This window comes from Sinohyriopsis cumingii, unplaced genomic scaffold (genome assembly GCF_028554795.1).
Source record: "Sinohyriopsis cumingii isolate HCF-2022 unplaced genomic scaffold, ASM2855479v2 utg000229l, whole genome shotgun sequence".
NCBI lineage: Eukaryota > Metazoa > Mollusca > Bivalvia > Unionida > Unionidae > Sinohyriopsis > Sinohyriopsis cumingii.
Window position 1 is genome coordinate 6,427,937 of NW_028315879.1, and position 27,459 is coordinate 6,455,395.

The following is a 27,459-nucleotide window of genomic DNA, read 5'->3' on the forward strand; positions in this document are numbered from 1 at the left end:
GTTTTGTGGTTTTGTTCAAGACGAGGGGATTTTCATATGACCTACTGATATTGTAGTGATTGCAGATTTAGTGAGTCATTAGAGTCAAAATTGGTATATTTTGATGGAACTTTTGTGATCTTCAAAATAACAATTTGCTATATGGTATTAATCTTTGTAAAAAAAATTGCATCATATTACTCATTTTGAGGCATGCTGACATGACAGAACTCCAACACAAGGTCAAGATAATTGAAGGAAGCTTTCATAAAGTCAAATTTTAAAATTTTAAAATATTTCTCCGTATTACTCTTGGAATAAAATTGATATGAGCAGTATTTGTTGTATATAAAATACTTTGCATTGGTGTTTTGTCATGTGACCTGTTTTATAGAAAATTAGATTTGTTAGCGCTTTTTTTCCCCAGATTCAACCTATGTGAAATGGACCATGATTCACCCTATGTGAAATGGACCATGATTCACCCTATGTGAAATGGATCATGATTCACCTATGTGAAATGGACCATAAAATGGTCAATTTTACTATTGATTTAAAAACAAAATATGGAGCAAATAAAAATATGGAGCGTATAAAGTGAAAAGAAAAACGATTAAAAAGGAACATTAATGGAATGTAGAATGAGCACAGACAAAATGTTAAATGCATTTTTTTAAAAGAAAATGAAGAATACAGATTGCACAACATAGAAGGCTTGGTCTCTATTTTGGTTTTCTAAGGTTTAATTCCACTGTTCAGAACATGATAGGCTATGCATGTCAGCCAGTATGCATTTTTCATGAATGGATTGGAAGGTTAATTATTTGCAATCTTACACTACATTTATTTCATGGGGTAAAACACTATCCAATGAAAATATGGTATTGGATACTTTATTATTTCACCTCTTAAAAGTTATGACACTGTTCTTGTCAAGGCAAGCATGAAAACAATTGCCATTGATGTGCTGCACATCATTCAGGGTTTTCTCCAGTCTTTATTTGAATGATAATAACAGTTGCTTATGTTGTTACAATTGGGTTTGTAATGTACTTTTGTTCATTCTTATGTGCTGTAATTGGGTGGATACTGTTTTAGGTCTAATGAACATTGATTCTTTTGTGGAAGTATTAGAACTCTTTTCTTCCTCTGAATTTTTTAATTATTACCAATGAAAATGTCATTCTACAAACCATGAAATTGTCATTGTCCTACAAATCATGAAAATGTCATTGTCATACAAATCATGAAAATGTCATTGTTCTACATATCATGAAAAAGATACTATCATACAAACCATGAAAATGTAATTGTCCTACAAACCATGAAAATGTCATTGTCATACAAATCAAGAAAATGTCATTGTTCTACAAATCATGAAAAAGATACTATCATGCAAACCATGAAAATATTATTTTCCTACAACTCTTGAAAATGTCGTTGTCATACAGATCATGAAAATGTCATTGCCATACAAACCATGAAAATGTCAGTCATACAAACCATGAAAATGTCATTGTCAAACAAGCCATGAAAATGTCAGTCATACAAATCATGAAAATGTCATTGTCATACAAACCATGAAAATGTCATTGTCCCACAAACCATGAAAATGTCATTGTCATACAAATCATGAAAATGTCATCATCTTACAAACCATGAAAATGTCATCATCTTACAAACCATGAAAATGTCATTGTCCTACAAATCATGAAAATGTCATTGTCCTACAAACCAGGAAATTTTGCCTTACAAACCATGAAAATGTTAAAATAATAATAATTAGGACTTTGTAAAGTGCCTAATCTTTAGAAGCTCTAAGCACTTTACAACTTTAGACAACATCTATAAGATAAGAAACATAATAATATTATTACAAAAACATGAAATTAGAAAAACATTTAAAAAAATAAAAAAACATGCTGAGAATATTTCAGGTAGGAAACATTATTAGGTCTTTAAGTTTGTTCGTGCTGTCGAAATAAGTGAGTTTTGAGAGCCCTCTTGAATGTGATCACTGTGTCTTTGTGTCTGAGTTCATTGGGCAATTCATTCCACATTGCTGGGCCCTGGTATGCAAAAGAACGCTGTCCATATGACTTTGTTTTCATAGTGGGAATAATGAGTATACGATTGTCAGAAGATGAGCGTAAGTATCTTGCTGGTGTGTACACATGGGTGAGGTTAGATAGGTATGTTGGACTAGAGTCCGACAGTGAAATGTAGTACAGAGAACAAATTTTGTGTTTGATTCTCGATCGAATGGATAGCCAGTGTAGGGTACAGAGCAGTGGGGAGGTGTGCTCTGATCATGGTACTCTAAGTATGATCCAAGCAGCTGTGTTTTGAACTTTCTGAAGTTTCTGGAGTAGATATTGAGATGAACCAGACAGAATTGAGTTACAATAGTCCAGTCTTGAAAGTACTAATGAATGCAATCCAATAAATGATGAATAATTGATATCCACAAAAATAATGAACAGTTTCTGTAACATTAGCTTTTGTGCCCTGATTATAAATACAAAATCAAACACTGGGGCACAGAATAATTTCTTGTCTGGGCTTAGGTTGCCAAGAATTGAATCCTTGCATAAATATTTTTTTTAATGCAAATATATAACAAATTCCCAGCTTTGTATATATAAAAAAACAAAGATTGGAATGGGATGCTTTCAATACTGTATTAAAAAAGTGGTCTTATATTGGATTTCAGGAAATTCTTTTAGGCCAGTGGAGTGCTAACCCCTTCAAGGGAATCTTGTTTATATTGTCAAAACGTTCATTCATCATTAAGCATACACTGGAATAAGGATTTCTTTTTATAACCCATCTGGTGGAATTACCCCCAGTTTCCTTGGATAAATGTATAAATGTCTTGTCCTAGTCATAATACAAGTGTACACACTACCATTGTAAAATTAGTAACTTGTTATCATCAGTGTTCAAATCATGGCATGCAAATGGTACACCAATAGCTGCAATGTTTTCACCATCAAATTGCTGTGGTGTGCAAGGAATAGAATCTTCCCTATAGGTTTATACAGGACAGGAATATCTAACTCCCATGGAGTTTGACTCTGTAATCCACATCTCTAATACAAGGGACAGAATAAGCAGTATTTCTGACAGAGGGACTTGGTAAGACATGACCCTGAATGGGGGCTTAATAAGCCATGTCCCTTACACAGGCACTCAAAATAAGTCATGTCCCTTACACAGGGACTTGTTAACCTCATCCCTGACAAAGGGACTTTGTAAGCAAAATTTCTGACACAGGAACATGGTAGGTCCTATTCCTGACATGGGACCTCAGTTGGCCATATCCCTGACACCAGGAATGAATAAGCCATATCAGTGACAAGGTGACTCAGTAAGCTACATTTCAGATCGAGGGACTTGATAAGCCATATCCCTGACACCATAACTCAGTAAACCATATCAATGACAAGGTGACTCAGTAAGCTACATTTCAGATCGAGGGACTTGATAAGCCTTATTCCTGACACCATAACTCAGTAAGCCATATTAATGACAAGGTGACTCAGTAAGCTACATTTCAGGTCGAGGGACTTGATAAGCCATATTCCTGACACCATAACTCAGTAAGCCATATCAATGACAAGGTGACTCAGTAAGCTACATTTCAGATTGAGGGACTTAACAAGCCATATCCCTAACACCATAACTCAGTAAGCCATATCAATGACAAGGTGACTCAGTAAGCTACATTTCAGATCGAGGGACTTGATAAGCCATATCCCTGACACCATAACTCAGTAAACCATATCATTGACAAGGTGACTCAGTAAGCTACATTTCAGATCGAGGGACTTGATAAGCCATATCCCTGGAAAGAAACTTGGCAAGCCATATTCATGAGGGAGTAGGTAATCCACCAGACTGAACACAAATCCTATTCACTTGGGTTACATTTCCCCATCCTGCCCAAAAATATATGGAAGATTAAGGTTAATCAAGGTTATTAAAAAAAAAATACAGGTTTTGTTCAAAAATTTTTCTTATCACATGAGATTAATCATTGTCAGTCTTATATCGTACTTATCACAGGCATGAGTGCCATTAAACAAAAATTCATTTGAACTTTTATGTTGTTATTACTAAATGTTTTATTTCTTTTAATCATCGTTTTGAACAAACCAGCTCAAATTGTACCAGGTCTTACCAAATGCCATCTGGAAATTTTCACTGTTGCAAACGCCATTAATTTTTTTTTTACTCAGTCAAGTAGTGTGGGACTTGAGCCCTTTCAGTTAGCCTGACTAACCCCTATCTGATGGGGCTACAGATTTTTTGTTTTGTACATTTAAGTCAAGCTAAACCCTATTTGATGGGACTATAGACATTTTGTTTGTACATTTAAGTCAAGCTAAATCCTATCTGATGGGACTACAGACATTTTGTTTGTACATTTATGTCAAGCTAAACCCTATCTGATGGGACTACAGACATTTTGTTTGTACATTTAAGTCAAGCTAAACCCTATCTGATGGGACTACAAACATTTTGTTTGTACATTTATGTCAAGCTAAACCCAATCTGATGGGACTACAGACATTTTGTTTGTACATTTAAGTCAAGCTAAACCCTATCTGATGGGACTACAGACATTTTGTTTGTACATTTAAGTCAAGCTAAACCCTATCTGATGGGACTACAGACATTTTGTTTGTACATTTAAGTCAAGCTAAACCCTATCTGATGGGACTACAGACATTTTGTTTGTACATTTAAGTCAAGCTTAACCCTATCTGATGGGACTACAGACATTTTGTTTGTACATTTATGTCAAGATAAACCCTATCTGATGGGACTACAGACATTTTGTTTGTACATTTAAGTCGAGCTAAACTCTATCTGATGGGACTACAGACATTTTGTTTGTACATTTAAGTCAAGCTAAACTCTATATGATGGGACTACAGACATTTTGTTTTACATTTAAGTCAAGCTATACCCTATCTGATGGGAGTACAGACATTTTGTTTGTACACTGTGCTTGTTTGATTCAGCAGATGTTGGGGAAGTCCACTATATTGCTATAATATGGTATTGGGGGTCCATAACTGCCAACCACATTATTATCAAACTATGGCATGCATATATATATATATATATATATATATATATATATATATATATATATATATATATATATATATACACACATACACACATAAACAAACACAAAAGATGCATTTTAGTAATAATTTTACTGCCCACTATTTTATATAAATATCAGGATTAAGACAGGCCCAAACTGAATGTGAATTCATTATTGCCATGTTAGATCATTATGATTGTTTGCTAAAAGTGTATTAAACATTACTGAATTAGTGTTATCAGTTACTTTGGTTAATGTTATGGGTAGTGTTAGGTGAAAAAAGATATCTGAGACATGAAAAGTGGATTCCTGTTGAAACTGTTTTATCCAAATGTCTGTTATAAACAAGCACATTATAGCAGGATTTCCATGAAGTTTTCCAAATTCTGAAAACTTTTGTTTCTACTTAAACAATGTTTACAATGAATGCTCATTGACATTCTTTTTCAGCAGTATTTTCTGCCTTTTGTAGAGATGTCTGAGGGACCATTTCTATGCTTCTCAGCAATGTGTTTCACAATAAATTGATGGGTTATACTGACATGTTTAGGTAGGACAGTATATCTAGATATCATGGTTATTATAGCATTTTCAACCAAAGTGTCCCTCACTATAAAGCCTCCTTATACTAAAATGATCCTTGATATAACACAGGGATAGTCATGGATCTTATACTAGTTTTATATTTTCCAGTGTATTGGTAATGTACCTAGGTACAAAGCAACCTCACCAATAAAATGTTTAAGGTTTCCATGAACAGCATTACAGTGAGAAGCAACTAAAGAATTATAGCGAGACAATTGTTGAGCATTACAGTGTGAGACAAATGTAAAGCATTATCAATGGAGACAAATGTAAAGCATTATAGTGGGATAACTATATACAGATATGATGGGAGGCAAATGTACAGAATTATAGTGGGATAAATATATACATATAAGATGGGAGAAATGTACAGCATTATAGTGTGAGACAAATGTATATCATTATAGTGGGAGAAATATGTACAGCATTATAATGGGAGACAAATGTACAACATTATAGTGGGAAGCAAATGTACAGCATTATAATGAAAGACATACAGCATTATAGCGAGACAACTAGACTGTATTTATAGAGAGACAACACTACTTGCATGTATAGTATGGAAATTAAAATAAAGTACTTAGAGCCTGGGAACAATTCATTCTTATGGCAGTGTGTTAGGTCTTAGCAACAAAGGTGGCAATTAATTTCCTTATGGCAATATGTTTGGTTTTGGAAATAAAAATGGCAATTCATTATTAATGCAGTGTTAGGTCTTGGCAACAAAACTGCCAATTAAGTTCATTCTTATGGAAATGTATTAGATCCTTGGAACAAAAATGGCAGTTAAGCTCATTCTTAATGGGGTGCTCACCAGTTATTATGTACTTTTGAGAGAGTGACATATGTAAGGTCAAGTTGTTTGCATTTAAAACATGCAAAATGGAGAGAATGTTGGCATACCTCTATGTACTTTGATGTAATATAGCTGACATTTCTTTGTTGTTGTTGTGGGGTTTAACACCATTTTTCAGCACATGATAAGCTATACATGGCGGCCAGTATTAATGGTGGAGGATGAACCTTGGAAAATCTCAGAAAGAACCACTGACCCACGAGAAGCTACTGGCAAGCTTTCTCACAAACCCACATTGGCTGAATCCGAGACTCGAACCAGCGCAGACAGAGGTGAGATGACAGTGATCCATAACGGAGAATGCTTTAGACCACTCGGCCACTCGGGGGCGCCCGACATTTCTTTGGATATTGTACTAACTAAAATGACTGCTCCCTTGTGCTAAAAAAATCATCCTGAATTTCTCAAATACGCTATCCTTAGCTGCTATTAAAATAGGGAAAATGAAGTTTGCCATACTATACAATACCAGTTCCTGAAAGTGCAATGAATGAATTACCAAATATATAAAATGTAAAATAATAATATTGGCTCTTTTTTTACAATTTACCTCTGAAGTTCAGAAAGTGAAAATGACCAAGCAGCTAGCGCTTTTTTTAAAGGAGCACATCTAGAGTAAGGCCAAGCTGTATACTCTATAACCCATATTACACCCATCAATCATACACCAAAATAAAGGGAATTAAAGGTTCTCTGAACAATACCTAAGATATAAAAGGTCTTTTTAAATAGCGAGTATAATCAGCAAGGAAACAGGGGAAATTCTTTTTCTTTAAAATTCTAACCCTATGCAAAATAGAAACTGTAGAGTGTCACCTATGGCAATGTGTTAGGTCTTGGGGGCAAAAATGCCAGTTAATTTTATTCTTAATGCAATACTTTAGAGCCTGGGAAAGAAGCTGGAGATTTTCTGCACCATCGCCGTGATGCAAACACCTCACCTCAGTATCAGCCTTCGGCAGCTGTACTATTGCATCCTGTGGGACTTCCGCATCATACTGAGGGGCTCACGGGTAACCATATCCTCACTGTGGCATCCTTCAACAAAGACCAGGTAAGAAAAATGGGAACAAATGTTCGGAATCATCATACGTTTTAAGCCCAAGCATTGATTGTAATCTGGTAACACAAGAAAATTGTGTTTTTATTGCATAAACGTTTGGTCACAGCTTCACCTTCTTTGGTATGTCATTTTGCCCAATCTGTAATTGCATGTGCATCCTTTCTGGCTATCCATTATGATAAGGTGTGGATTATGTCTACAAGTCTGGTGTGCTTTTTTGTTTGCTATCTCTTGGTAATTAATGAGTTGGTTTCCCATCTTTCGATGTGCTATCAGCAGCCTTGCTTCTCTAGTGACTATTTCCATATTGAAATAAATATTTAGGTTTTTTTCTTTCTATGTTGTATAGCAATGGGTACGGAAAATCAAATGATTTGATAATGATGAAATTCATTGAGGAAGTGCAGTGAAATATAACAAAAATAATGAGCAAAAAATATAAGATCTTAAATGGAAGCTAACCTTTTTTCCCACTGTACATCTGGGATAAAGACAAAAGGAAAGGCTTACCTGCCCCTCCTTAGTATATCCTTACATGAGAAAGTTTTGCATGTACATAACTTTGTTACTTCAGACCTGAGAACTACCTCCCTTTATTTAACAGAATAACCATTAGCAGCTTTTTGACTGACCTGGGTTGTAAATTGATTTTTTTTTTAAAGATGCTGCATGTGCAGCTACAAACAGAATTAACACAGATCTGACTTTGTTTAATGTATGAACAGATCATTGTTTACAAAACCCAAAGACAGATATGTCATTTGTGTAATATGCTGGCAGATCATTGTTTACAAAACCCAAAGACAGATATTTGTTACTGTGTAATATGCTGGCAGATAAGTTTTACAAAACCTAAAGACATATATATGTCACTGTAATATGCTGGCAGATCAATTTTTACAAAACCCAAAGACAGATATATGTCACTGTGTAATATGCTGGCAGATCATTGTTTACAAGACCCGGATCACCTTTGTGTAATGTTGTAGCAAATTAGTATTTACAAGACAATAAGCGACTGGTTTTTTTACTGACAGACCAGTGTTTGCATAACTTGTATATGCTGGTGTGTAATATACTGGCAGACCAGTGTTTGCAAGACTCGTATATGCTGCTGTGTAATGTGCTGGCAGATCAGTTTTTGCAAGACTCCTATGCTGCTGTGTAATGTACTGGCAGATCAGTGTTTGGATGACTCAGATATGCCACTGTGTAATGTGCTGGCAGATGAGTGTTTGCAAGACTCAGATATGCCACTATTGAATGTAGTGGCAGATGAGTGTTTGCAAGACTCGTATGCCACTGTGTAATGTACTGGCAGATCAGTGTTTGGAAGACTCAGATATGCCACTGTGTAATGTGATGGCAGATCAGTGTTTGCAAGACTCACATATGCCACTGTGTAATGAGTGTTTGTAAAACTCGGATATGCCACTGTGTAGTGTGCTGGCAGATCAGTATTTGGAAGACACAGATATGCCACTGTGTAATGTGCTGGCAGATCAGTGTGCCACTGTGTAATGTGCTGGCAGATGAGTGTTTGCAAGACTCAGATATGCCACTGTGTAATGTGCTGGCAGATCAGTGTTTGCAAGACTCAAATATGCCACTGTGTAATGTACTGGCAGATCAGTGTTTGCAAGACTCAGGTATGCCACTGTGTAATGTGCTGGCAAATCAATGTTTGCAAGACTTTGATATGCCACTGTGTAATGTACTGGCAGATCCGTGTTTGCAAGACTCAGATATTGCCACTGTGTAATGTGCTGGCAAATCAATGTTTGCAGGACTTGGATATGCCACTGTGTAATGTGCTGGCATATCAATGTTTGCAAGACCTGGATATGCCGCTGTGAAATGTACTGGCAGATCAGTTTTAGCAAGACTCGGATATGCCACTATGTAATGTGCTGGCAGATCAGTTTCAGCAAGACTCAGATCACCACTGTGTAATGTACTGGCAGATCAGTTTTAGCAAGACTCGGATATGCCAATGTGTAATGTGCTGGCAGAACAGTGATTGCAAGACTCAGATATGCCACTATTGAATGTACTGGCAGATGAGTGTTTGCAGGATTCAGATATGCTAATGTGTAATGTGCTGGCAGATCAGTTTTAGCAAGACTCAGATCACCACTGTGTAATGTACTGGCAGAACAGTGATTGCAAGACTCAGATATGCCACTATTGAATGTACTGGCAGATGAGTGTTTGCAGGATTCAGATATGCCACTGTGTAATGTGCTGGCAGATCAGTTTTAGCAAGACTCTGGTAACCACTGTGTAGTATAGTAGTGAATCAGTATATTCAAGTTGCATATGCCACCGTGTAATGTGCTAGATCAATGTTTACAAGACCCAAAGATTCAGATATGCCACTGTGTAATTGTTACGTGTCAAAAGTAACAAGAAAAGAGTGAAGACAACAAGCTTTTTAAAATTTAAAAATAATTAATTTCCTTTGAAAAACATGAATCAAATCCAAAAATAATCCAAGAATTAAAAAATAGAAGTTCTAGTAATAAAAAGGTCTAATAAAATTAAGTTCAAATCCTATTGAAATCCAAAATGGAAGGTTGTGACATATACTGTTGTCAGCGTTATACTGATGTGTCCAGTTCTGTTGAATCACAGAAAATAATAATCCAGTTGTTGAATTCTGTGTTAATTCTGTTAAATTTCTTTGTGTAATAATTAATTTAGAACACTAGTATTTCCAGGGAAAACAGGATTGAAATCCAAATAAATTGAAGAAAACAAAATAATTAGCCTAAAGCTGGTCACAACATAAAACAATTGAACTTCTCGAGTATTAAGGCAAGAATAACTATTATTTCTCAAAACATCAGCAATGAATCTAGCTACAGCACAAAACAGATGCCCTGATGTTGGTCATTCCTCTGGGAAAACCTAATTGATAAATGTTATTTGTCACATACTCCAAGTATGGCCTCAATGCCTCTTTATGACTCTTACTCTGAGAAAGAACAATTTTTTTTCTTCAAGTTGTTTACTACAAACTATCACTGGTTCTGAATCAAGGTCAGGAACTAGGTCAGCATTAGATACAATGTTTCTATAAAGTTGTTTATGTCAAGCATTAAAAAAATCAGAACTGACCTCTATATCAAATCTAGTAAATAAAGTTACATTACAATAGCATGCAATGGAATAAAAAAAATGTAACTTAACAAGCAAAAAATTCAAATAAATCAAATATAAATAAAATATACATAACAGTAATGTACTGGCAGATCAGTGTTTTCAAGACCCAGAGTCAGAGATATGCCACTGAGTAATGTACTGACAGATCATTGTTTTCAAGACCCAAATCTGCCACCAACATGCTGGCAGAGCCTAGTTATAATTAGAATAATAAAAGTATGAATATTGTCATCTTAGTAAATATTTATTTAGTTCTTTATTTGAAGTTTGAACTTGTGTTCAGAAAATAAACAAATCTTGCTTTAAAAATAACTTCTCTGCTAAGTAAGAGACAAGAATGAATTACCTGATTATTGTGAGACAATATACTCCCTTCAGAATTTTAAATCAATAAATGGAATGCACAGTAGTAATGTTGGCTTTTGACTGAGTGCATCATACATATAATAGATGCACCCTGTGAACAGACCACTCTTTTCATCATGTCTCCATTGAATGGTGTTGTGCTGTATATCAATACAATTAATGTTTAAATCGTTTACATGAAAAGAGTTGGATAACTTTAGCTACAATTTTTAGATGCTGTCATAAAAATCTAATGAGAAATGGGTGCAGATATAATTAATGATGCTGTGCAAAACAGACTATAATAAAACATCTCAGATTTGGCCTTGAATTCCCCACACTACAACACTAAGTTAATTTACAGCTTGTGTATACATGTTAACATTCTTTTCTTAATCTGAGTATTCAGCCATGCATCATTGCACTGGTTTTTGTGGGATGATATTTCCAGTTTCTTGTAGAAGGCTTCACAGTGGTTTATGTAGGTAAAGATAGAATGTGTACAAATTTCAGGTTGTTTTTTTTTAAATAATTTTTTTAAGGAAAACAATATTAACTTGTCAAAAGTATTATATTTCAACTTTAAAACTGGATGTACAATAGATGGCTTTTAAAATATTTTTGTCCTACTGCCAGTAGCATCACATGTCTGCATCTACTTGTCCTATGTTGTCTGTATGCCTCAGATGATCCATCCGTCTCATGTCATCCATATGCCTCAGATGATCCATCCATCTGTCCCATGTCATCCATATGCCCAAGATGATCCATCCATCTGTTCCATGTCATCCATATGCCCCAGATGATCCATCCACCTGTCCCATGTCATCCATATGCCTCAGATGAATCATCCACCTGTCCCATGTCCTCTATATGCCTCAGATGAGCCATCCACCTGTCCCATGTCCTCTATATGCCTCAGATGAGCCATCCACCTGTCCCATGTCCTCTATATGCCTCAGATGACCCATCCACCTGTCCCATGTCATCACATATGCCCCAGATGACCCATCCATTCATCTGTCCCATGTCATCCATATGCCCAAGATGATCCATCCATCTGTTCCATGTCATCCATATGCCCCAGATGATCCATCCACCTGTCCCATGTCATCCATATGCCTCAGATGAGTCATCCACCTGTCCCATGTCCTCTATATGCCTCAGATGAGCCATCCACCTGTCCCATGTCCTCTATATGCCTCAGATGAGCCATCCACCTGTCCCATGTCCTCTATATGCCTCAGATGACCCATCCACCTGTCCCATGTCATCACATATGCCTCAGATGACCCATCCATTCATCTGTCCCATGTCCTCCATATGCCCCAGATGATCCATCCACCTGTCCCATGTCATCCGTATGCCCCAGATGATCCATCCATCTGTTCAATGTCATCCACCTGTCCCGTGTCATCCATATACCCCAGATGACCCATCCATTCATCTGTCCCATGTCCTCCATATGCCCCAGATGATCAATCCACCTGTCCCATGTCCTCTATATGCCTCAGATGACCCATCCACCTGTCCCATGTCATCACATATGCCCCAGATGACCCATCCATTCATCTGTCCCATGTCCTCCATATGCCCCAGATGATCCACCCACCTGTCCCATGTCATCCATATGCCTCAGATAAGCCATCCACCTGTCCCATGTCATCACATATGCCCAAGATGAGCCATCCACCTGTCCCATGTCATCCATATGCCCCAGATGAGCCATCCATCTAGCCTAGCTTGGTTACACAATTATACAGACCTCCCAAGACAATGCATCTTGGCAAGTATATCGAAGGATAATTAGAGTTTTGTTTGTTTAGTGCCCTTTGTATTTTGTCTTTTGCTTTCTTTGGATGTTTTTTTTGTGTAAAATTATACAGAGAGCATAATTGTTTGAAAACCTCTTGACCTAGCTTATAAAAGTTGCTTGTATGACTTAATTAGATTTACATTAAATTTACATAATTTTCCAAACTTCAAGAATTTTGTTTCCTTTCCTTCCGTTTGGCTGCATTGTTTGGGCTGTTTTATAAACTTCGATTTATTTTTTTCCAGCTTCATCAACTTTTCAACTTAGCCCATAGCTTTCGCATAGCTGTGCAGAAAGAAAGAGCCTTGGATTTCATTCTGAAGGTAAAACCTAATTTGTAAATTGTAACACAAAGGCACATGCTTAATTTAATGTTAACATTCCTGCATATTGTCATTTTTGTTTCACAGGCCAGGAAAAAGGTATAACTTGTCTTGAACCAGCTAGGTGCTCCATCATCAGTACCGCAGTTATCACAAGTCTGCTGTTGTTGTTTAGAATAAGATACTTATAACTTTGTACTGTCCTATGGGAAGGAGAGCTGTTCTATCACCAGTGTCTATATCTGCATCGTGTTCAGCATGCTCACATATAAAATTACATATAAATCTTAGGTCATTCTTTCTTACTTGGTCCTGGGCAGTGGTTTTTAAGGGCTGTTCAGCACATTGTTTCTGAAAACAGTTCAGGTGTAGATCACAAAATACTGTTATACCTGTAATGATGAAACTGGTTAGGTGACAAGTTTTTTTTGGCATTCTGTATAATGCTTGAATATCAGGAATGTTGAGACCAGAAGGGGGGAATACTCCACCCTCATCTCAAAAGCTGAACACTGGCCCATATTTCTTTTATTCATTAACTTTATTTCTCAAGCACACAAATTTATACTCATCAACCTAGATGAGTGTGTGCATTTATGTTAAAGCCACAGTGCCACTATTTATCATAAATTTAATGTCTGAAAAAAGGAAACGATTGGTAACACTCTCTGATGTAAAACCATTCTTTGAAATGATCAAGAAGTTAGGATTAAGTGATGTTCAGATATTCAGATTGGAATTAAGAGGTGTCTGAGAACTCATTCATAATACTGTAATTTTTTGGGGAGTGCTTCAAGAGTAGGGATGCTATATTTGACAAATTCTATTAGCAACTACCATATTTCATGTTATTTTTCGTACCCCTTAATTTTCATGCACCCTCAAGCCATAAAAATAATTAATGCTATCATATTTTTTCATGCACAAAATTTAATAATTTTTTGGTCATCCTATTATTTTTGTACATAAAATGATCTAATGTGAAGATTTACTTTTGCCAAAGTGATAAAAAAAGTACGGCATTTTAAATTTTACAACTAAGAATAAGAGATAAAATCATTGTTTTAGTTGTATTTTTTTTTTTTAAATGCCGATGTATCACTTAGATACGCAAGACGACAAATTTATTCTTTGCCGAGCATATTTGGTATAATCCCATATGAGAAATATAACTATTTGTTTCCTCAGTGAAACACAAACGCGAATTATGTTATCTTCTCATAAATGTGTATTCGAGGTATCTAATAATAAAAAAAAAATATAAGAAAATAAAGAAATATTCACCAATTGTAAGTTTGTAGAAAGCCCTTTGCTCAGCTTACATCGAAAATGGTAATCAATTGTTTTGTTAACTGAAAATCTATGCACATTCATTTTATTGCCCTTCGTCTTTTGTATTGGCGAGAAAATATAATGATTGATGTAATTGTTCTGTTGTCCTTACAATATATACCGCTATTCATTAACAGCTGGACGTCGTTAATGAGCATTCTTGATTACATTTGGTGTAACAAACAAATGCATGCATTTAAAAATGAGGTCAGAAGCCATTTGAGTTTATTTATCCACTAAAAATCACAGTAAAGGAAGACGCGAAGACTACAGACAATTGGGCAATTAATCTTATTGTCTCAATATAGTAATGCAGTAAAAACTATAAAAACCCAGTTAGTTTTAATCTTAGATGCAAAAGTCACTGACTCCATGAGTTTGATTTATATATAGGTAATATCTTAAAAGATCTTGGTCTGTTCGTGTTTTGGCATATCTTCATTATTAAGTTTCTTCATACCCCTGCCAGAGGGAGAGACTTTTATCCCACTACCACCTAAATGCACTGAACCACCAAACAAAAGGCAGAAAATTGAACCTAGACAGACCAGAAAAGACAAAGGTGAAGCCCATCACCTGTTTGTTACTTCAGTTACTGGGATCGTCAATGTAAAAGATGATGCTGAACTGCACAAATCAAATATTGATGCAGCAGGTAATGCCATCATACCAAAAGATACTATTAAAAAGGTGCTCATTGTTGCTGAAAATTTTCCTGAGCCTGCAGTAGACAAGCTGGACTACAGCAAAGATATGAGGGATATAAGCCAGTTTCCTGGTACGGCAAAGTCACCAGTAAGAGGAATGTATATGAAATGGGACATTAACATAAAATAAGAATTGTTGAGGAGGCAACACTTTGTGGAATTAGGTCCATAGCTGCAAAGTTCCACATTGCACCAAATACATGATCAAGCTGGATGAAAGTGGATTTTTTGAAAAATATTCAAAGGACAAAGAAAGGATCTATCCCAGGTGCTGGCCCACTCTTGATGTATTCACAGGAGAAGGAGCAGGAAATTTTTTCCTGGTTACTGTGTGCAGGACACTCACATGCCTGTAACAATTGAGATATTACAGAATTATGCTACCGCAGTTATTCAGGAGGAAAATCTAAAGTTTCAGGTCTCAAGAGTATGGGTTGATGGAATTTTCAAGCGAAATGGACTTGTACTGAGATGTAGAACTTCAATATCACAAAAACTACCTTGAGACCTAGAGGAAAAAATAGACTGCTTTACCAGATATGTAAGAAGGCTGCGGGAGGATGAGGAATTTGATAAACATTTAGTTGGAAATATGGACAAAACACCAATGTATTTCAATTTGGTTCCAGGGAAGATAATTGATAAAGTTAGAACGAGAGAGGTGTGTTAATGTAGAGGTACCGACACTGACAAGTGCCATTTAACTTGTGTATCGACATGCCTGGCATCTGGTGACTTGTTGCCACCCATGATAATCTTTCGGGGAAAAAGAAACTTAAAAAATCTAAAAATCCCTAAGGGAGTTGTAGTGAAAGTTCAACATAAAGCATGGATGGATGAACACCTAATGTTGGATCATATGGATGAAGTTTGAAAAGTACACACAAAACGTGCACCTTCTCTCCTCGTGCTGGATTCATTCCATGGCTGATGGAGTGAAAATCTCCATGAAAAAATCCAGAACAACAATGGCAGTAATCCCCTATGGATGCACAAGTAAACTACAGCTACTGGATGTATATCTAAATAAGTCTTTCAAGGACTGCTGCAGAAAAAATGGTCAATATACATGAAAGACCAGGCTTCCAAAAATATTGCAACCAAGGAAGCTTGTGAGGAGGCAACCGAAAAAGATGCAGCCCCTTCAAAGCAGCAGATGATTGACTGGATTTTTGCAGCCAATGAAGAATTAAAGAAGAAAAAGGACATGATAATCAGTAGCTTCAAAGTTACTGGTCTTTTAGATGTAATAAATGGTAGAGAGGACCACTCCAAAAGGAGTGACAATGCAGCTCCATTGCAAAGTCTTTCTAGTGATAAAGAATATGAATGGTTTGAGGGTTTTGAGCTGGAAGACTTGTAAAACTCATGAAAACTAGGAATGTTTCATTGCATCATGTTTTTGCATTTGTTTTGTGCATTCGTTTAATGTTGGATCACATACTATATCCTTGAAAATAACATGTGACTATAATACAACAATATTTTTTTATACAAGTTGCTTTGTTCTTCTCTCTCTTAAATTCGTTTGGCTTTTTTGTTCCAACTGGCTCCAGAACAAGTATCAGTACATTAATATTGTTCTTGAGCTAATGGGCTTGTTGTACACATTTTCAATACCCCATGGGTAGCCTCATTTCCCTACGTAGAGTCTCCTTAATTTGCTTTGTAGAGGTGAATCTGGTCTTCAGTCCAGTATTTACTGGAAAAGACCAAGCTAAAGGTCAAGCGTATTTAATTAGCATATATATTATGTCTGCATAGCCATGTGGCCTGCTGACAATGGATCTCATAATTACAATCAAAACAATTTATTGATTCAGGTTTTAATTGCCAATGGAATATAATAGTTCCCTTGTAGTGTTTACATAAGGAATAAAACAACTGACAGGTAACTGAACAATAAAGATTATTCTCTCTCGCTTTCTCTCTATCTCTCTTGCTCTCTCTCTCTCTCTCTCTCTCATAACAACAATCAGATTCTTGATTTGAGAGAAGAATGAGACTGGATTTGTATATAAATTGTGTACAATAGGTTGTCAAGTGTCATATGTTCCACAGGCCTTGTCCTGGTATGATCCCTTTATTTTTCGTACACGGACATTACCACAAAATGATAATTATTTATTTTGTATATAGTTTTTCCTACACTGACATTAATAATTATTTGCTCATGTATGAAAAATAACATGAAATAATAACATTTGCATGAAGCACACAATGATTTGAGAGGGAATGAAGAGAGGCAGACATTTTTAAAAAAAAGTTGATCTGAGAAGAAAATTCATGCATTAGATAAACACAAGATTTATATAAATATTAGTGATCATCTGGGGTGCTGGAATACTTTGAAGGGCGAACTTGGGCTTAATACAGTCCAACTGTGGTGTTGGCTTCTTATGTTTACAACAGTGACATTATCATATCTTGTGTTCCAGCTTTCAACTGAAATCAGTTGATCCATCAAATTAATTCAAACATTTGAAAAATCGCAGGGTTTCGCAGTTTTAGGGAGAATTTACATGGCTTATAATGTAATGAAACATCAGTATTTGGTTTTAATTGAACCAAATGAAGTTTACAATCAGTATCTTTTAAAGATTCAGTATTATTCACATGATTTGGCGTATACAATATTTTGCATGTAGTGGTGGTATGGGTTTGTAAATGTTACACCTTTACAGCAAAAGTAGGTCAATGTGACCTGCATTTCATGTTTAACTGGTTTAGGATGTTTTTGCTTTAGCTCATGACTGTATATGTTTTTTTGCTCTCTGCATACATACTGATATACCTGAATTCATGAAACCGAGGCGAGATGTCTGGAGTTCTACTCTTATCACACAAGTAGGTCGCTGTGACCCATATTTAACAGAATTTGCACAATCTTGAAAGTGCTTGAATTTCAGTGGTTACCTTGAAAAGTGCACAAGTTTGACAAAAGCTCCATATGTGCTTGAAAATATTTTTAGTGCATTAATTTAGGAACAAATGCATTTCATTGAAAAAAAATATATTTACTGATATAAATATCAAGAAAAAAAAAGATCTGTTAAACAAAAAACAGTAGAAACTTGATCTTCTTGAATTTTGCTTCTATGTTGGGTTACTTGTTTATTTGGTCCAACTTCTGCTTGGATCACTTATGTATTTAGCAAGAATTCTGATTGAGTCACTTGTGTATTTAGCAACAATTCTGATTGAGTCACTTATGTATTTTGCAAGAATTCTGATTGAGTCACTTATGTATTTAGCAAGAATTCTGATTGAGTCACTTATGTATTTTGCAAGAATTCTGATTGAGTCACTTATGTATTTTGCAAGAATTCTGATTGAGTCACTTATGTATTTAGCAAGAATTCTGATTGAATCACTTGCGTATTTAGTAAGACTTCTGGTTGAGTCATTTGTGTATTTAGTCGCAGCTCTGGTTGGAGTGCTTATTAGTATTTAGTGTCATTTGGGATAGTAACCATCTTGTTTTCTAAGGTTGTTTACCAAAGGTTGGTTAAGTACTTTGTAATTGGAAGCATGTTTACAAACAAGATTGCCACGAGCACTGTACACATTGTATATATGGGTAAGGCCAAGTAGTAAGTTAAGCACTATGGCATGTTTGATGAAAGATGGATCAACAATAGCTGAGATTTTTTTCTCACCCATACAACGGAGAAATCTTGCAGTTTTGCTCACCTCATCTTAGTCTGGTTGTCTGTTTTTCAAATAGAAGAAACCCTTGCAGTCTTTTGCTGTGCCCGACAGAGATGTTATGAAATCAAACAACAGCAACAGATATATAACAAACAAAAAATCCATATAGCAAAACTTAGGGTCTCTCAAACTATGATAACACACCATACACAATATTTTGAGACACAAACACGCACACATAGTTGAGTTATTTGGTATTATTCTAGAAACTCTAGTTCATTCCACACAGCATGGTGAATTTTCCCCGATGTAACTCCCTTTTCAAATCGGCATGAATAAATGTAGCTATAAGTACTTAGACTTCATTTTCAAACAAATTAGGTATTTTTAGCTACATTTAATGATGCTGACCTGAAAATTTACTTAGCTACAGATGCAATAAAATTTGCGATGTATGTGGAATTAACTATATCAGAAAACGGACACAAACTATACACAGACAATACACACAGACTGTACACATCATTTGTTACAAAACTCCAAACTAACTCTAGAGCTACTGTAAAGATGGCAACAACAACTGAAAATGTGTTATGTTAGACCTGCATTCTTCAAACTTTGTCAACCCCCCCTCCACCAAGCCTCATTTGAATCAACATAGTGCAGGAATTTTCATTTGTTCACAATCAGAGCAGTTCATAAAATTTCCATGTTGCATATCATTGAACTAATAATAGCAACACTTGTCATATTTCCATGAAAGAAAATATTAATATCCAAGAATATCAGTATTAGAAATGACTCTTATCACAACACATAGTTAGCACTGTACCTGATATTGTAATGTATTGTATCATTCTCTACCATAGAACTTTTCCCATATTAGAACTGATGAAAGTTAAAAGTCATCTGTATAAAAGATATTAATTACTATTATTTTCATGTGACATCCATCAATTAAATGTGATAACACGGTAATAATTTCCAATGGTCTTGTGTTTTCTCATGGATAGAGCTTGTTTACATACGATCAACAGGTTGTCCCGTTGCCCTCATTAACATGTTTGTATTAATGCACATTATTTTGAAAAACAGTAGCACATGGCTTGAGACACTTATTGTGCAGTGCTTCCAACACATAACAATTATGACTTTTTCTTTATTTTTATTTTTTGTGTGCTATAGTGGCATATATACCTATATTCAATGATAATTATGCAGATTTTCTTAAGAGTACAAAACCTGGTCTTTATACAGGGAGAGAAGCAAGTACCTGATGAATACTGTTTTTTGAGTCGGCTAAGTAAATTGCAAAAATGCAGGGTTATTTGAGTTTAATTGGGAAAAATTGGGCTCGAAAAATAATCTGTTGGTTATACCAAGACAGTGAAATCCCAGGTGTGGGGTTGCATTATTTGTCTCACCACAAGGTCATGCCTCATTGCGAGACAAATATTGTAACCCCTTGTGCAAACCCCAACATAGATTCTTTTAATTTCTGCAAGCTTGCAGATTTTACTGATTGTGGAGACAATATCACCAACTCAATCTTTCATCAAACATTTCTCAAAATGTAATGTTTCTGGCTCAAAAATATTTTGTTTTTATAGATTGATTGAACAACTTGCACTTAATATTTTTTAGAGTTCCAGTAACCTCATCTAGATCATGGAGTGAAAGTAATCATAGTCTCATTGCAGAGTGAAAAGCATAAAAAGAATTAAGTGTTTTCAATACGTTTTGTTTAAACTTGAAAATTTGAATAGTCTGAAACTCTGTCAAATGAGACTGCTGACTCTCAGATTTATGTAAATAAAGATAACTGTCTGTTACTCCATGCCCCAAAGTTTTCTGAACTTTAAGGTCTTTCTAAGTCCTAGTTTAATTGAAAAATATTCTGGAGTTGTTGTTTAAGATTCTAAAAACCCAATTTTGAAAATTCAGTAGGCTCTGTTTATGCACTGTCAAGTATAGTGCTAAGATATTACATTTTTTGTCTGAAAAATGCTTGAATTTTAAGATGAAATGTTTGTATGAACCATGTTTCAGGATTCACTGATTTGGGTTCATTTTAGAGTTTATTTCTCAAGCACTGTTCATGTTAGAATTATTGAACTAGATTACATCTTTACACCCATACAACATAAGGTTATTGTTGCCTATATATATTTCACCTTTGACCACTCCAGTGGCCTATATAGTTAAGCATCAGAGTCGGATATGGCAGGTCACAGGTTCGATCTGAGTCTTACCAAAGACTTATAAAAACTGTACTAGCAGCTGCATCGTTTGGCATTGAGCATTAAGAGGTTAGTGGTAGGACTGGTCGGCCTGGTATCAGGATAATGTGACTGGGTTGGACATGACACCACATGTCTGTGGCATGATGCCCCAGTGCTGGACATCACTATAAACTGACATACTGCAGATATTGTAGTAATTTGACTCAAATTGTTAAAGCTACAATAAAAATGCCAAAACACATGCACACATTTCACCTTTTACTGACTTTGGTTTTGGTTAAGTATTTATGTTGGCTTCTGACCACATAAGGTTGTTTGCATGGCATGTACATAATATCCAATCTTAAATCATGAAATTTATAATTTATTCTTGAAAATATATTCTATGCAGTTGTATATTGAAGCAACATCTTTCGAAGTTGGAAACAGACAGATATACTAAGGAATTGTCTTTCATGTTTCCATAGGGAAAGGTAATGGCCTCCATGTTTTTTGAAGCAAGCACCCGTACCAGCTGCTCGTTTTCAGCTGCCATGCAGAGACTTGGTGGGACTGTGATACACTTCGATGAGGCCAACTCCTCTGTCAAGAAGGGAGAGTCCATGGATGGTAAGACTTTTTACAGTGTGAATGCCTGGCGTTCATAAAAAGCACATAATGAAAAGATTAAGAATGGTCATTCCTTGCATCATACGGTCATATTCAGTTACAGTGAAACTCGCTCCACCGTGCTTTGTTACAACTCAAATTTGGATATAAAACTCTTTCTTTGCATAACTGGGTAATACTCAATTATTACTGGAGGAAATAATTTGTTGTTATCCTTGTCATTGAGATGTACCATAAGGAACGTCTTATTCTGTGTTTACATTCATTTTGTTTTTTTGTCTACATGGTCTCTTCAGGATGAATCAGAAATGTTGTTAAAAATTAATGTTGTATAATGTGCACATTGTACCAAATTTGTATTGTGACACTAATGATTTCATCAGTAATGCAGACTTCAGAGTGGAGAGTCGTAAAATGTATTCCAATAGATGGTTGACAGCTTTGCATGTATTTTGAAAAAAAATGGGAGATTTACGGTGATTTTTCTTTTCTCTTCTAGACACAGTAAAGATAATGTCGAGTTATGCTGATGTGTTGGTGATCAGACATCCTAGCCCAGGAGCTGTTACTGTAAGCAGATCATGTGTATATTTGCAGTGTTGTACAAGACTACCTACATTGGTACCTCACTGTAATGCATCTCACGTAACTGTGGTACTTCACTGTAATGCATCTCACTTAACTGTGGTACTTCACTGTAATGCATCTCACTTAACTGTGGTACTTCACTGTAATGCATCTCACTTAACAGTGGTACTTCACTGTAATGCATCTCACTTAACAGTGGTACTTCACTGTGGTACTTCACTGTAATGCATCTCACTTAACAGTGGTACTTCACTGTAATGCATCTCACTTAACTGTGGTACTTCACTGTAATGCATCTCACTTAACTGTGGTACTTCACTGTAATGCATCTCAGCTGCTCTCCCTCTTAGTACGAGTATGGTTATGAATTCCATTAATTCCGATATATAATTGTCACTTGCATGATTTTCTGTTTTTAAATACTATGTATTCAGGGCACAATTGTTCAGCCGAAATATTTTTTTAACACATCATTTTAGAAAATTTAATGAATGCACTATACTTTATTCACTCAATTAAAAACATACTGGGAAAGTAATTATATTCATTAATGTACATCTAAATTGTGTTTACCTAGCTTTGTGACTTAAGTGACTAGCCTGATATGGTAAGCTTTGATTTGTTCTATCTGTTTTCTTTTCAGACACAAAATGTTTACTATGTTTTTGAACAACAAAAACAATGTTTTTATTGGCATAAAAAATCGAAAGTTATGTTATTCCATGTTCTATTGGGTCTTGACTCACTGAAACCAATTATTACATGATTGCACATTATTAAATATTATCTTTTCAAGTTTTCATGCATTATTAAGACATCTTATTGGGGAATCACTCGTTATAAAGCTTATGTGAAGAGTTTATATATTATAAGAGGGAGCAGTACTAATTTAGCTTGTACAGTGGTTCTTTATGGTAAATAGCCTAGCTCTATAGGTTGTATAGTGGACCTCTCTATAAGGTATCTCAATATAGCAGTGTATTAACTAGCCTTACTTGGTTTTGATGTGGTGGACCCTCACTATAAAGCATCTCATTATTACACTGTACTAATTACCTAAGCTGTGTTGTTGGTATGGTGGACCCTTACTTTAAAACATTGCAGTATAGCACTATACCAGTTAGCCTAGCTGTGTTACTGGCATGATTACCTCATACTATAAAGTATCTCAAATTAGCACTACCAGTTAGCCTAGAGCTGGGTTGTTGGTATAGTGGACACTCACTATTATAGATCTTAGTATACATCTGTTCTAATGAGCCTAGTTGTGTTGTTGGTATGATTGACCTTGTAATAAAGCATCTTAACACATTAACCCCTAGAGATGACTTTATGGGGCAGGAGGTAGTAGCCTACTGCCAAGCCCTGTAGCATCATGGTCGTGCATGATACACTAAAGTGGGTGGTATTTTAGAAAGGTAGACAGATATAGCTCTACAATGATACAAAATCTGGAATATCTAGTTGCACTGCAAAATACAGATAGAAAAACCTCATTTTTTGGACCCGACTTTTTTTTTACCCAAAATTTGCCCATGGTCAGAATCTGATTTTGTGCCTGGATTTTAGACTTTTTGGTCTCAGATCTAAGGCAAACTGGTATGAACTGCAAACAGACAGATGAGCCTTTGCAAAAAGTAGGATAAGATAGGCATTTGGAATAAAGAGTGGTCTCCATACAAAAAGAAGTCCAACTTTTACCATTCTGCCCATGCGCGGGTCAAATAGCCAACGAAAATTGGCATTTCTAACACCACTAGGCAGTATGTTATTGAAAGATGACCGGGAATTTGGTGTTTTCAAGTATTCAGAAATAGCTTTCAAGATGTGTTTCCTACTAGATTTTTAGGCAAAAATGACAAAAAGCTCCAGTGGTTAATGTGTTAATACAGTGTCATCCTTACTAGCCTAACTGTATTGTTGGTATGGTGGACCCTCACTACAGAGAATCTCAGCATAGCACTTTACTAATTAGTCTAGCTGTATTGGTGGTACAGGGGACCATTGATATAAGGCATCTCAAATTAATGCTATCAGTCTCACTGTGTTGGTGGTACAGGGGACACTTGATATAAGGCATCTCAAATTAATGATATCAGTTAGTCTCGCTGTGTTGGTGGTACAGGGGACACTTGATATAAGGCATCTCAAATTAATGCTATCAGTTAGTCTCGCTGTGTTGGTGGTACAGGAGACAATTGATATAAGGCATCTGAAATTAATGCTATCAGTTAGTCTCGCTGTGTTGGTGGTACAGGGGACACTTGATATAAGGCATCTCAAATTAATGCTATCAGTTAGTCTCGCTGTGTTGGTGGTACAGGAGACACTTGATATAAGGCATCTCAAATTAATGCTATCAGTTAGTCTCACTGTGTTGGTGGTACAGGGGACACTTGATATAAGGCATCTCAAATTAATGCTATCAGTTAGTCTCGCTGTGTTGGTGGTACAGGAGACACTCGATATAAGGCATCTCAAATTAATGCTATCAGTTAGTCTCGCTGTGTTGGTGGTACAGGGGACACTTGATATAAGGCATCTCAAATTAATGCTATCAGTTAGTCTCGCTGTGTTTGTGGTACAGGGGACACTTGATAGAAAGCATCTAAACTTAATACTATCAATTAGTCAAGCTGTGTTGTTGGTATATAGGACCCTTTCTATAAGCATCTCTGTATAAAACGTCTAATTTTCTGTGTTAGTGGTACAGAGGACACGTACTATAAAACATCTTAAATTAAGCCTTCCTATTAGTCTAGCTGTGTCATTGGTACTCGTGACCTATACAATATATCATCTTGATGTAACACTGTCCATTTCATCAGCTGTGTATAATCAAAGATACCATTACAGATGTAATATTTACACTTTATAATACATCTGAGTATAAGGTAGGCTTATTGTAACATGATCCCTCACTATAAAGCATCATAGTAAAACAAATTTCCTGTCTCAAGGTGGGTGTGATCATGGATCCAATTACATTTAATCTAGGGCTATGTTATCCTTTGTGCCTTGGAGTATACCTAATTTCCAGACCCCTTTTAACTATTCTATATCCATTCCATTCCATTCCATTTCATTTCTCATTAAGGAATCTAATGATGTACAATATGCATATATGCATCTTTTCAGTAGTTTTTGCTTATTTTCTAAAAAAATCAAAATTAAGAATTTTTAATCCAGTTTTATATAAACCATAAATTACCTGTAGCATGAACTTGCATATATATTTATTCTTGAGTACTTTAATGGTGTTGTCTTGCCTCGTAATATTAGCCACCATGTTTAAAACTACTTACCATCAGTCGCCCAGCACTGCTTCGGTTGTCTAGTGGTAATAGCGTCCGCCTTGGAAGCGGAATGTCGTGGGTTTGATCCCCGCCGAGTCATACCAAAGAATTACAAAAATGATACTAACAGCTGCCTCACTTGGCGCTCAGCATTACGATTTTAGTGTTAGGACTGGTCGGCCTGGTGTTAAGATATGTGACTGGGTGGGACATCATGCTACATGTCTGCGGCATGATACCCCATTGCTAGACATCACTATAAACTGTCACACTTCAGACATCGTAGCAATATGCCTGAAAAATTCTTAAAGCTATGTTACAAATTCAAATCACACACACACACACACACACTCAGTCGCCCAGTAACAAACTTTGTAATGTATATTTTTTAAATATGCACCCCTAATTCAATCATTAGTTGTGCTTTTGGTAAATTTAAGTCATGAGATTAATGAGGGGATAAACTTGAATTGGAATTGCACCTGTATCAGGTATATTTTAGAAAAAGTAATTATTTATGATGGGTTAGTGCCAGAACATTTAATATTTTAATCATTCCCTAATCAAAGTGAAAGAATTTAACATCTCGGACTTCGCCTGACCCAGATTTTATATACAAGCACAGAAATTTTATTTTATTTCAGCCAGACACAGACGTTTTGAAGTTAAACAGTGATACTGTTCTTTAGTTCTTTAATACTTTTTTTGCAGGTAATGTAGCTGATTGTCAGTCTAAGAATAATCTCTGTATACTCCACAGGCAGCAGCTCATTGTTGCCGCAAACCTGTGATTAATGCAGGAGATGGAACTGGGGAACATCCCACCCAAGCTCTGTTGGACATCTTCACAATCAGAGAGGAGATAGGAACTGTCAATGGTCTTACTGTAAGTAATGCATTAAAAACATCTTTTGATTTTGTGTTGTGGTAAATCCTTAAGAATTGGGATCTGATGCAGATTTTTCTAATATTTTAGAAGACATGAACTGTTAAAGGGTTTACGGTTAAGCTATGCTTTAAAAAGTTAAGTTGTATTTGGGGAGAATTGCATTTGATCATGTCCTTTGAAACCTACCAATATTATAAGATTTTTTATATCTACCAACTATCCAAAGAGGACAAATTTGTGCAGGGTGGGACTTGGTTATTTCACTGTGGAGCAGTAGTAACTTAAAACATTTCAAGAAATTTATCAAACATTTAGCATTTCAAGCAATTTATCACACCATCTGCAAGAAAGTGATCAGAAATTATAGATGTAGTTTATATCCTATAAAAAGAAATGGGAGCACATCTGTATTGTGCAGTCTGTAAAAGGTGAAATCCTGTTACTCATAGTATCAGGATTTGTTTTTTCATTTTCTCAGTTTATTTAACTTTGCTCAGCAAGTTTAACTGTGTTTGAAGTTAATTGATTTGCAAAACATTAAATGTTGTGTTATGTATATTTTATTTAATTGATATTTAATTTATTGTTTGTTAGTTTAAATTTTTTTTAAATTCCATTACATGCTATTGTAATGTAACTTTATTTACTGGAGTTGACACTGTCCAGAAATATAGTTCACTTCTGTTTGACCTTACTGTTTATCTACATACATGCCAATCATTACGCTTTTGGCATAATCATTACGCTTTTTTCACTAAATTACGCCTTGCACGTAAACGTATATGGATTATGCTTTTTCTGTATATCCACCTTCCAAAAAAAATCAATCGCTTGTTTTCTCGTTTTTATTAACATCCCATTAAACCCACAGACTGTATTTTAGAAAAGAT

General features: G+C 35.6%; 1 protein-coding gene across 3 annotated transcripts in view; it reads left to right on the forward strand.

The window, feature by feature from the left end:
* The window catches only part of LOC149774485 (multifunctional protein CAD-like), a 163,181-nt gene that overhangs the window by 121,570 nt on the left and 14,152 nt on the right, over nt 1–27,459 (forward strand). For all 3 annotated transcript variants that reach the window (XM_089945160.1, XM_089945159.1, XM_089945161.1), the window contains 5 exons: nt 7,427–7,596; nt 13,177–13,254; nt 21,655–21,796; nt 22,296–22,366; nt 26,441–26,566. In XM_089945160.1, the coding sequence (XP_089801286.1) occupies nt 7,427–7,596; nt 13,177–13,254; nt 21,655–21,796; nt 22,296–22,366; nt 26,441–26,566 (587 nt within the window). The remainder of the gene's footprint in view (nt 1–7,426; nt 7,597–13,176; nt 13,255–21,654; nt 21,797–22,295; nt 22,367–26,440; nt 26,567–27,459) is intronic.